Below are 11,275 nucleotides of genomic sequence, written 5' to 3'. Positions count from 1 at the left end.
CCATCTTGTTATTTTGTTCTATTTTGCACTTTAATAATAAGGAGTTGTCTCTTCATTGAGTTCCAGAAAACAGAGGCACTGCAGGTCTTGAGGAAAAGCTTTCTTCTCTCTTTGGCGTTGTTTTTTACTTTTCAGTGAATGTTTATTGAAAATCAGCTATTGGGGGAAGAAAAAAAAAATTGTTTTGTTTTGTTGGCTGAAAAAACATTTTTTCAGTGAGTACTTCCTTCCCAGGCCAATTGTTTTTGCTTCCCTCTGGCATTATTTTTTGTCTGTCTTTGAGTGAAGGAGTTTTAGAGGGTAAAATTCAAAAATACAATAATAAAGATAACTGTGATCATGGTTTGATTTGGCTCCTGTTGAAATATATTCAATGCAGCATGTTGCTGTATAGCTCCAGCACCTGCAGAGCTAAGCAGAAAAGCTTTCTGTGGAGGACCCTACTGATTTTGTGCTCCAGTAAAAGGCTGAGAACCAAAGGTGTGGAGTGCACGAGGGAGGAAAAGGCTCTATTTTGTGGGCATTCTCAGATAAAGATGTTCAGTCGAATGTTATTTCTGATTTTCCAAGCGCTAGTCTATTTTCTTTTCTTTCTAAAGGGACTTAAAATTAACATAGCCAGTTGCTTTATTCTCTTATAGCACAGCATTTAAGAGCACTCTAGGGATGCTGTACCTCACATGAATACTGAATTCTGACATACTTAGTTTCACTGAGAGGCTCAGCAAGGCAAATGAATTAATGAGTTTTAGAAACCACGTATCCAGCTGACTTAATGTTTTATCATCATGTTTTTTTACGGCCAGAGATTCCATGAATAATGGTCACGTGTAGCAGTATTGCAGTTGTGTTTTTAATGACTAATGCCAGGTTATCGCCAGCCAGTCGATTGCAGTGGCCAAATGACAGCATAAGGAGATTTCAACTTTATGTTAAAATATTTCGACCATGTTGGCAAGGAGCCCAGCAGGCATTAACCACTACAGGAGCTTACAGAACTTCTTACTGCCTTGTGTTTGGCAGGCTCATCACCCACAAACTCAATTATTTACTTTCTTCCATTTCAAGAGAACAAGAAATGTCATAATAAGAATCTAAAAAGACTGAAATTACAAAACAGAGCTTGTCATTTGTTCACAGATACAGCATTAATCCAGTTGCCTTACAGACCTCAGAGTTATATAGAAACCATTCATCTTTCATCAAAGACATGATCAGTTTTTTTGATTTTCTATAGCCCAGCTGTAGTGGAGTACATTTTACAGTGACTTCAGTGTGTGCAGCTAATTTTTGTAGTTAAAATGATGGGAAATAAAACCTCATTTATTTCCCACAGAGCAGCGCCTGATTGAAACAAAACCCAAACATTGTGAGCTCTGTAAGAATATACCGGAGGGAGCTATTTTGGAAAAGTCGTTTTATAGAAACGTGTTGAATCCTCTAAAAAAAAATGTCTTGAGCTGCTGTATTTCTGCTCTGTGATTTAAGTATAGTCCGAACAAGTGCAGTAAGTCAAATCTTAGCTCTTTCTGCATCTGGCTTTATGTACAAGGTGTAATGAAAATAAAACAAGGTGAGACCCATATTCTCTCTTCAGTGCTCACTGCTTCCAAGAGTTCAACCAAAACCCCAGCCACTTGTCCAAATAATCCTCATATTCTTTGTACTTGGACAGTAGTTTAAACCTTATTACAAAGGCAATGTGTTTACAGGACAAGATTTCAAGACAAACACTGACAGCTTTGCTTTAGCAGATCCACAAAAAATGATTGCAAGGATTCAGGATAGAAATCAAAATAAAGCATAAAGATAATGAATGGAAGATGTCCTGGTTAAAGAGAATACCGAATTGCTTAGCCATGCTGCAGATACCACCTTTTCTAGTTTACCAGGAAAAAAAAAAAGAAAAAAAAAAAAAAGTTCTTCAATTAAAGGCAATTAAAATATAATTTAAAAATTATGAGTAATGTTGACCATACACCCTAGTTGGTAGCCATATATGGGTTTCAAAGACCTGTGCTAAGACACAAGTGTCTCGTTAGACACCTGAACTGGTGTCTAACAAGCTTTGAGATCTACCCCAAAACACCACAGGCAGACAAGTCTCCTCTGTGCTTTTACTATAAAAGAGCAGCTCAGTTTTAAACCCTGGAATAAGTCTTAGCCGATAGATACTTCGTTGCATTTGTGTGGGTTTTTGTTTGTTTGTTTTGTACAAGGTTGTTAATCTTATCTTCTCTCATTCTCTAAGCAGCCACAAAGGTTCCAGGCTTTAAACTTTAAGTGAATCAAAACAAGCCCCCATAAATGCCCTTCAAAAGAACAAACATTGCCAACAGTGACTAAAGCCTTAACCATTTTACCACTCATTATTTTAGTGTAAAGATAGGTATAAGGTAGTGTGTCCACAATCCTGAAGTAGCGCTCTCATCTCCCAGGATTACAAAGTGTAGGGGTTCCTACTTAATTTATATTGAGTTAAAAGCACACGGCTTTACACAACACTCCCATATAGCAGCGTGTTAGCTCTAACTGGCATTAGAGGTCTAAGAGGTGTGCACTGCGGTGTGTATCCAGAAGGATGCTATTTTTGTGTTCAGTCACCTCCATATATGTATTTTCTCTGTGCCACATTTGTACTGCTCTCTGGTGATTCTGGGACAAAATAGTGGCAAGTGCTCTCTTCAGACATAAATGAGGGCTTTCTACTGACCTAAATCCAGGTCTGTCTTTGTGGGGATCAATAAAACGTTATGTATCTTGAGGTTTCACGTAGTATTGTACCCATATTTGGAATCTCATGCTGCAAGTCATCGCCAAATATCTCTTCAAAAAGAATGTCCCTTCATCTCACTGCTTCTCTCTGTCTTGTCCATACAGACGGCAAAGGTTTAATACCTGGAGCAGTTTCTTTCTATGTGTTTGTACAGTGCCTATTAGAATAGCATCCTGATATTTTCCAGGGCCTCTAGCTGCTACGTTGTACAAGTATTTAAGAGAAAATATTTTTACATACTAACTACCAGATTTCTTACCTGTGTTACGGTGCCTTGTGGATTATACAAACTAAGATGTTCCTGCTCCCATAGAATTCACAACTGATTCTTAAAAGGAGATGAGCATTACTAATCAGTTATGTTACAACTAAAAAGATAAAATGCCATCAAGTAGTAAAGGTTTTACATCATTTAGGAAGTGTAATAAAAAATAAATAGTAAATCAAACAATAAATCATTGTTCAGATTCTTCTTTTTGAGGAGAGGACTGCATTAAACATAAATATCCTGCATGTGGCTTAGCAAGGTGGACATCAGTTCTAATATCTAGAATGCTGGATTTTATATGATTTTATTTCCAGAAGTAATAGAACAATTTCAAACAAAATATATCTAAAGAGGATTAATACAAATCATACTTGTTTTGATTTATGGTGTAGTTAATTCAGACTGCACTCTTGTTTTAAATACACAACAGATGTTTGTGGTTACAATCAGTAACTGGAACATACAAGCTGTTGAGGCTAGAGGTAAGATAAATTTAATGATCAGTGAAAGACATTAGAACCACTTATGTTCTAGTATTTTAACTAGATTTTTTTTTTTTAATGCGAAAAACACACTAAAATTGAAATAGCTAATGATACTCTAATTTAAATAACCATCTTTAAGTTTATGAATTAAACCAGCAAAGTTCACTGTGTGAATATTGGAGCTATTGTCAGAGCTATTGTTTCAAGCCATCTGTGGCTGATGGAAAATATCTTCTCCTTATTTTGTATTCAATATATCATTAAAACCATCACCACTTCCTAAAAATAAATAAACAAATCTTAGACTGTAGACTTCAGTTTTCCATCTAGAGAGGGATTTTGCAACTATGGATTTAATATTCTCTGGTGTTTTTTGAGGTGCTAGAACTGTCTAGAATATGTTTTCTACAGCTGGACACTAAAGATGACAGGCCACACGTTCCAAAACTTACTGGACAAACCAATACAGTTCACCTCTTCGTGTCAGAGGTCTGGTGACTCCAAGTGTGTAGCAGTGTGTGAAGCAGGTACCTGTAATGCAGGTACCATTCAGGACAAGTCAGGCAGAAAATCATCAGCTGTGATCCTAGTGAAAGAACATTTCAGACAGCAGCTTCCCCTCTGCTCCCCTGTTGTCTGCCAAGTGATTGCAGAGAGCCAGCCTATAGATTGTTTCAGCAGAAAAAGAAAAAAAAAAAAAGTTGAGAAAAAACAATGTTAACAAAATCAGGTCTCCATCCCTGCTAGGGATCCTAGAGACAGCCTCCATGGAACTTGCTAACTGCCACAATTCCAAGAAGGAATCAACCAGTAAATAGTGTGAGCATATGGAGAGATGGCTCTTGGTAGAGTCTATAGGACTGGGACACCCAGTGTTACCTTGGCTCAGAGGTGGGGAGTTAAGAGACAGTTGCACAATGTTAGCTTTTGGTTGAAAGGAATGTTCTTTTGGTTAGCATTGGCTTGTTACCTAGACCTCTCAAATTTTAAGTATTGATAATTTTGTCTCCACATTAGGAATCACTGTTCATCTGGTAACTAGAAGCACTGGCTTGTGAGTACCAGCAACAGCTTTCAGGATTGTCTTCTGGGAATACCGGCACTAGGCAAGTAAAACTGCAAAATTTATGTAAAATGTGGGTGTTAGAATGACATTCAGAGTTATGACAGTCAAAGAACAGTCCACAGTTTTGTTCAAAAAAGGTAGATGTACTGTGTGTAAGGTCTGGGAGATGACTCTTGCATGTGCATAGTTAACGTGCTTTCCTACAAAGAATTTACGTCCTTCTGACTGCCAGAGGAAGTGCAGTTGCACCATCACCTGTGTCTTTATTAACTAGAGGGGAGGGAAGATTAGTTTTTAATTTTCAGCCAGATCATCAACCTGAGCTGACTCATCTCAGACCAGAACTACTGCCAGAGCCACGGAAAGATGAACATGCTGCCAGGAGGGAACTGTCTTTCACGAGCAGCCAGTCCAAGCTGAGTGTGACATGACTGCAGGAGGGCACTTTTTCAGGCTATTTTTTGAAGTGCAGTAAGAAAATGTTGGTTTACAAACCAGGACAGTCTGTTGCTTGGAAACCCACCTGGCCCTACAAGGTAGCATTCTGAGATCCCAAAGCTCTCCCCTTGAGAAAGATGAGATGCCTGATTATTCAGAAAGTATCAGTGATCAACACGCTAGTATCCCACACAACAAGGAGATGGGACTGACTTGTTGCCAGATCTTGTCACTGATGCTCCTGGCCTCAAGTTCAGCTGATATAAATCACCCTGCATAGCTCTCAATTACTTTACACTCCAGCAACATTGTCTGTTAGAATGATGTGTAACAGCTAGACAGAAAAGCTGTAAACTAAACACATGCTCTGCTATTGTGTTTTATTGTAGCATCTATGGTTTTCTGAACTGAAATTGTGAACTTTCTATGAATTACACTATCACTACTGAGCAGTCATTATGTGTTGCCATTAAACACATGGCCAACAGCATGGAAGCACCTAAGCATTGTCCAAAGTGCTTTCTCATTTCAGTACTTAGGCAGAGTTGTCAAACGCTAATGGGTTGCCTTCATATTCCTGTATCATCTTAGGATAAAACTTAATTATCACATGAACTACTGTGTGGCAGGAACCAGCCTTCTGACAGAGGTATAGCAAAGACCTATAACAATGACAGTGTCTGTGGGGGGGCTAAATCTCACCATGATTTTACAGTTGGCATCAAACAGTTTTGGCCAGTTTTTAGTTTATCATTTCATTGGGATGCTATGCTGTAGTTCTCCGCAACCTATTAAATTCAGGTTTAAAAATGAAAGGCAATTCTCAGTGCAAATAAATGGTGACAGATAGTTGAAAAGCAATGTAACAATTGCATATTATATTTTATGAGCTTTCTTCTAGCAGTAACTATCACAGTAACAGTATGACATCTGGGACACTGAGACTATTTGATAGTCTAGCCTAAGGACTGCAGTAAGTGTTAGTAAGACTATAAAGTCATTATCTCAAGTGCCATTTAACATGGTGTCATTTGACACAACTCAAAGATGGACGCTATTTTAAAGACCCATGGAACAGATTCTCTGCTAGTGCACACTGCCATCCTCCCAGGGACAGGACCTGACCACGGATTATCGAAAATTCCCTATGAAGTATGAAAAATACAGATTTATTAGATTAAGTGCAATATTGGACATTTCACTTTAAAATAATGAGCTTGACCGTAAACACTAACAATCTAGCAACTGTGGTAGTGCCAAAGATGTGTTTATCTCACTTTTTTCTGCTAGCTAATTCGGTGACAACCTCTACATAGCTGGAAATAAAGCCACAAAAGCATTTAAGCAACCAAGGAAAGCCCTCAAATCAATCACTCCAAAGAGGTTTAAAATGAAATTAGGTTACAATCTTGCAGGTTTCTCCTTCCAGAGCAGGCATGATGGAAGAACATTAAGCACAGGAAAAATTCTGCATGTGGTAACAAGGACCCCAAGGACTGAAATGAGTAAATGGCCAAGCAAAGGAGGCAAGTTAAATAGTTTCAGTGCAGAGGGAAGAGAGAATTCGGCAGTATTTACCAAAGAAGTCAGACAGAAGATTAGTTTCAATTTGTCTTAGCTTCAAGTCAAATGTGCTTCTAAATCATCAATACAATACACAGGCATGACTGCAGTAGTGACTGCGTTTTTGGGAGGCAAAGGAAAAGGGAGAAGACTGGCTGTAAGGATGCTCTTGGCCACAAACACAGTTTTGCTTTACAAAAGAAGTGATGAATACTGAGCAGTGCGGCGCTCAGCTCTATGCAGAGCAGCATGGGGAAGACGAGCCTCAAACACAGGACAGGACAAAGGCCAGAGAAAGCTGCTTTGGCATCTGAACTGGATGCTTTTGCTTAGAATATCCCAAACCATTCGGCCGTCTCCTTGTGCAGCCATTTACTCAGTTCTGGACTTGACTGTAGTATAGCTGGAAACAAATGTTTGAATATGTGCGATTCATTTTACTTTCTTGTACCCATTTTTGGTTCTCTCAGTTTGACTCTTCCCAGTTCCTTTGCAAGTCTGAACATCACATCCCCCGCCCCCCTCCCCTAAAACATACCCTTATAACTTATAACGTAGTTTGGTCCTGTAGCTTCTTATAACTTGATTTTCTTTAAGCTAGCTATTGTTTAATTACTACTTTGAAGTCAATTTAGCAGAAAAAAAAATCCCTAGTTTAAGGTGGCTTTTTGCATCCCCACCAAGCTATTCAGCAGGGTATTCAGCCAGGATACAAAACTGGGCTGAAGCTTTAGGAGTTGAATGGATTCCTCCAGTAGAGATTTAATTTCCATGAAATTCCTCCATGAAAATCCACTCACTCAGATCTGACAGACAGGCAAAGACCAGCCAATACCTTTGAACTGAGTAATTTTTAAATGTATCCCACCCCTCGCTGCCCCCCCCCCTCCCATGTAAATATGAATCGCTGGGGCTCGGGGCGGGTTTTAAGGCACCCACCTCTGCACAGGGCGCAAGGCCGGGGAAGCACGGGCGGTTCAAGCGCATGGGGCCGCGGTGACTCCCCGATGACTGCACTTGGGGTGGTTACAGGGAGCGAGCCCCCAAGCTCTCCGCTTCCCCGGCTGTCCTCCTGGGGAGGGAAGCTGCAAAACCCTCGCGTCTCCATTGGGCACCCAGCTGCACTAAGGGGATGCACAAACTGCTGGACGTGAGCGCAGCCAGAAACTGAACTTCCCCCATCATGCACGAGCCTAGCAGTAGCTTGTAGGGTGCTTGTGGTGTTTATTAGAGGAGCAGCTTGCTGCTTACGCTTAACTCGCTGCTAAACCCGCAGAGAAGTCTCTTACAAGAGACTTTTCGAACAAGCAGCCTTTTAAAATCTTTTCCTACACAACCCAGGCCGTGCTGCAGAGAGAATTGGTCTCTGAAGAGCCAGACGGACGGCTTCTCCACCCCTTCCTCAGCACTCGCAGCCCCCGCCTTTGCGGCACGGAACCCCCTCGGAGCTGGGACCCCGGCCCGGCTGCTCCCGGCCGTGCCCCGCGCCCCCAGCGCCCCCTGCCGGGCTCCCGCAGCACCGCGGGGCCGCCACCGGCGGCTGCTGCCCCTAAGGGGTCCCTCGCAGCCCCTCGCTTCCCAAAATATTTACCCCGAAGGCACCGAGTGCATCGCCCCGCGGCGGGGCCGGCAGATGTTTTGCAAGCAGTTCGAAGGCTTTAGGATTCCAGGCATGCAGGAGCTTTGCGGCTTTTAGTTTGCTTGTAGCGACTTCCACCTCGCTCCTTATTTTCCTGTGTTTTCACCTTTTCTGTGCTGGTCTTATTTCCAAGCTCGTGTTGCTGCTTTGACTTTACTTAGAGTCTTGTTGTAAATCTTTGCTCTTTGGATTTAAATTAATAGTTTCTCCTTTTGCCTGGAGCAACTCTTCATTAAATCTTCTTAAGTTTCCTGATTTTTCACGTAAGTCTTGTTTTCAGCCTTGAAGCTTGAGATCTTTTTCAAAGCTTGTCCTTTGACCCTGCTCTTTAACTGGGCAGTTTTGCAGTGAACCTTTCTTCTTCTCCTTTTTTTTTTTTTTTTTTTTTTTTTTTGGCAATTAGCTGTTCCTGCTCAGCATTTTCAAAGCCTATTTGTAGGTTTTGACGCATAGTTTTGAGTTGCACCAGCGCTACACTGAGCAGCACGGAGGAGTTTCGGAGACTTCTTCCCAGCCGGTCTGCTGCGTTTCTTGTTGCTAATTCCCTTGCATTCCAGGCACAATGACCCTCTGTTTCTTTTAAGCTTTCTTCAGCTCCAACATCTAAATTACCAGCTCCACAGCAGGCAGAATCCCTGTCTGTTTCCTCCTTTGAAATGTTTATCTTTGCACCTACTAACTTAGGTTCATATTCTTGAACAATGAGTTTGGAAAACCATTCTTTCCTTTTGAAACTTTTTTTTTTTTTATTTATTCTAGAATTCTTGTAATTGCCATATTGTAGATTTCCCCCCCTCTCTTTGCTCTCTCTAAAGCCAATTTTTCAACCGTCAGTGATTCACATTGATTGGCTGGACTCAAAAAGTCCAGTGCATTGCAATTAGGAGAAATAAACTCCCTGTGTTTTCTGTCCATTCCTGGAATTTGTTTCCTATCAAATGAAAAAACAAACCAAAACAAACAAACAGACAACAACAACAACAAAAAAAGCTACCATCTTTACACTCTAATTTGAATAATTATTTTTATTGTATTTGAATACCTTTCTTTGCAGTTCTCATATAAGCCTGCAGTGGGAAACTCGCACCACCAAAGTGGTTGTATTCAATTTTAGTAAGTGTATTAGCAACGTTAGCTCATGCTATCTAAACTAGACAGGAGCTTAGCTGTATTTTAGCTGTTGCTGTGATATTAAAGCTGTTGGTATGTTATTAGTTTGTTGGAGGAAACATTTTAGAATTACATGTTTTTAAGGCAAAAAAAAATGTGTATTTAAGTCATGCATTAAGCAAAACTTAGTTTTTAAATAAAGTAAGCTTTATACAACCTTTATTTAAAATGTTTACATTTATGGACAGAGGACTACAAACTATGTTTGCTCTAAACTCACTTTGTCATGTAATCTCATCACCACTCAATCTCTTCAAAGGTTCTTTGTTTTAACATTTGTGCTGGGATCTGACTATCTGAAACTCTGCTGTGGTATAGGTGCTCAGTGTTATTTAAGAACTGTGGAGGTGTCAGACCTTATTATGGTGCATTACTAAAAAGCTACACATAGTATAAATAGGCAATATCTGCTGCTTCTGGTAACCCTGACAATTGCCCTTTAATGCTGACCTACAAGATTCCTGATATTCCAGTCATAGTCCTTTCTTTGCATACAAACTGAGCAGACACACAGTTATGCAGAATCATTTAAATTTTCCAAGAGAAGCAAATATCTGTAGGAACTTTGATGGTATCTCCCAATGCATATCACTAACACCAACATCAGAACAAGAGTCAAAGTCTGTAGGAGTGGGAAATTTCAAGTGCCTCATTTACTCAGGACCACTTGTTCAGCTATGTTTCATTGCACCGTAACTTCTGAATCGAGAAGATGAAACCCAGTTTACTTGCTGTTAAAAATATAGCAAATTTTATCTGGATCTACATTAAAGTCCCATAAGAACAACAGCATAGGGTGAAATATGTTGACAAAGGATTATGGTTAAAGTTTGTTCTCAAAATTGGATAATCTAAGCATCATTTACAATTTTATAATCAGTATAAAATAGGTGTGAACAAGATCTTTGACACAGGGTTTATGTTTGTAGATGAAGAAAGGTAATTACTAAATGATAATAAAAGCTGTAATATTTCATTTAACTGAAATCAAGCAATTGTGCAGTAATGAATTCAGAGATGCTTTATTATATGTCAAGGATGAATAGAATATGTTATGAGTACAAATGAATTGAAAACCAAATGCTGCAGAGAGGATGTCTTCTACTTTGGTTTCCATGTAAACTTTCCACTGACATTAGATGAGGGTCAGCGTAAATTGAAGGAAATTTGAAGTCCTAAACTTCTGTCTCCATTGAGTGAGGATTAATAATCATGGAACCTATTTTCCCCTACCATGTGGTTTTGATCTTCCTGATCTAGCCACTGCTAGACAGCAGTGCAGTTGTTTCAGTCTAGATTCCAGTGAACAACCATCTTAGAGCTTGTCGCTATGATGGGGTCAGCAACTGAGCTAACCTAGAAAGGAGCTTGAAGCCATACAGGCAAAGATCTTACTGATCATAAGAAAATGACAACTTCACCTGAAGCTGTCCTTCTAGAACAAGACTGATGTGCAAAGACTGTGTGTAACAAAAATTTGCAGGCTATCTGGAGTGAGGAGCTGTCACCTTCAGGGCTACTAGAAGGGAATTTGCAAGAGTGGTGCACTCATGTAACAAGTGAGAAAAAAAATGCAGTCATGCAAAGGGAAAAAAAAAAAAAAGGAAAAGGAAGAAAGAAGAAAAAAAAGACGAGGAACGGTGGAAGGAAAACTAAAACGTAAACGCTATTTTTTTGTCCACTATAATGTTAAGCTTTGAATCACTCCAATTGTATACCTCAAAACTCAACTCCAAACTTTGGAAACTTTGAGTTTTATCAATAAATACAATAAGCCATGACACATTGGTTTCATAATAAAAGTATGCTGACTTCCAATGCATCAAATAAGCCAACACCGAACAATAAATTTGCATTTAACTAAACACTG

The 11,275-nt window shown here is 39.8% G+C and overlaps 1 protein-coding gene across 1 annotated transcript; it reads right to left on the bottom strand.

The window, feature by feature from the left end:
- Positions 1-8,254: 8,254 nt before the first annotated feature.
- On the bottom strand, positions 8,255-9,150 carry CCDC160 (coiled-coil domain containing 160; the record flags this gene model as incomplete). Its single annotated transcript, XM_084294274.1, is given in 4 exon segments — positions 8,255-8,392; positions 8,395-8,418; positions 8,711-8,986; positions 8,989-9,150. Coding segments are annotated over 4 exon segments (600 nt in total).
- Positions 9,151-11,275: the final 2,125 nt, after the last annotated feature.

The sequence above is a fragment of the Netta rufina genome (assembly GCF_964035555.1).
Source record: "Netta rufina genome assembly, chromosome: 12".
NCBI lineage: Eukaryota > Metazoa > Chordata > Aves > Anseriformes > Anatidae > Netta > Netta rufina.
This window is presented reverse-complemented; position numbering and strand designations above follow the sequence as displayed.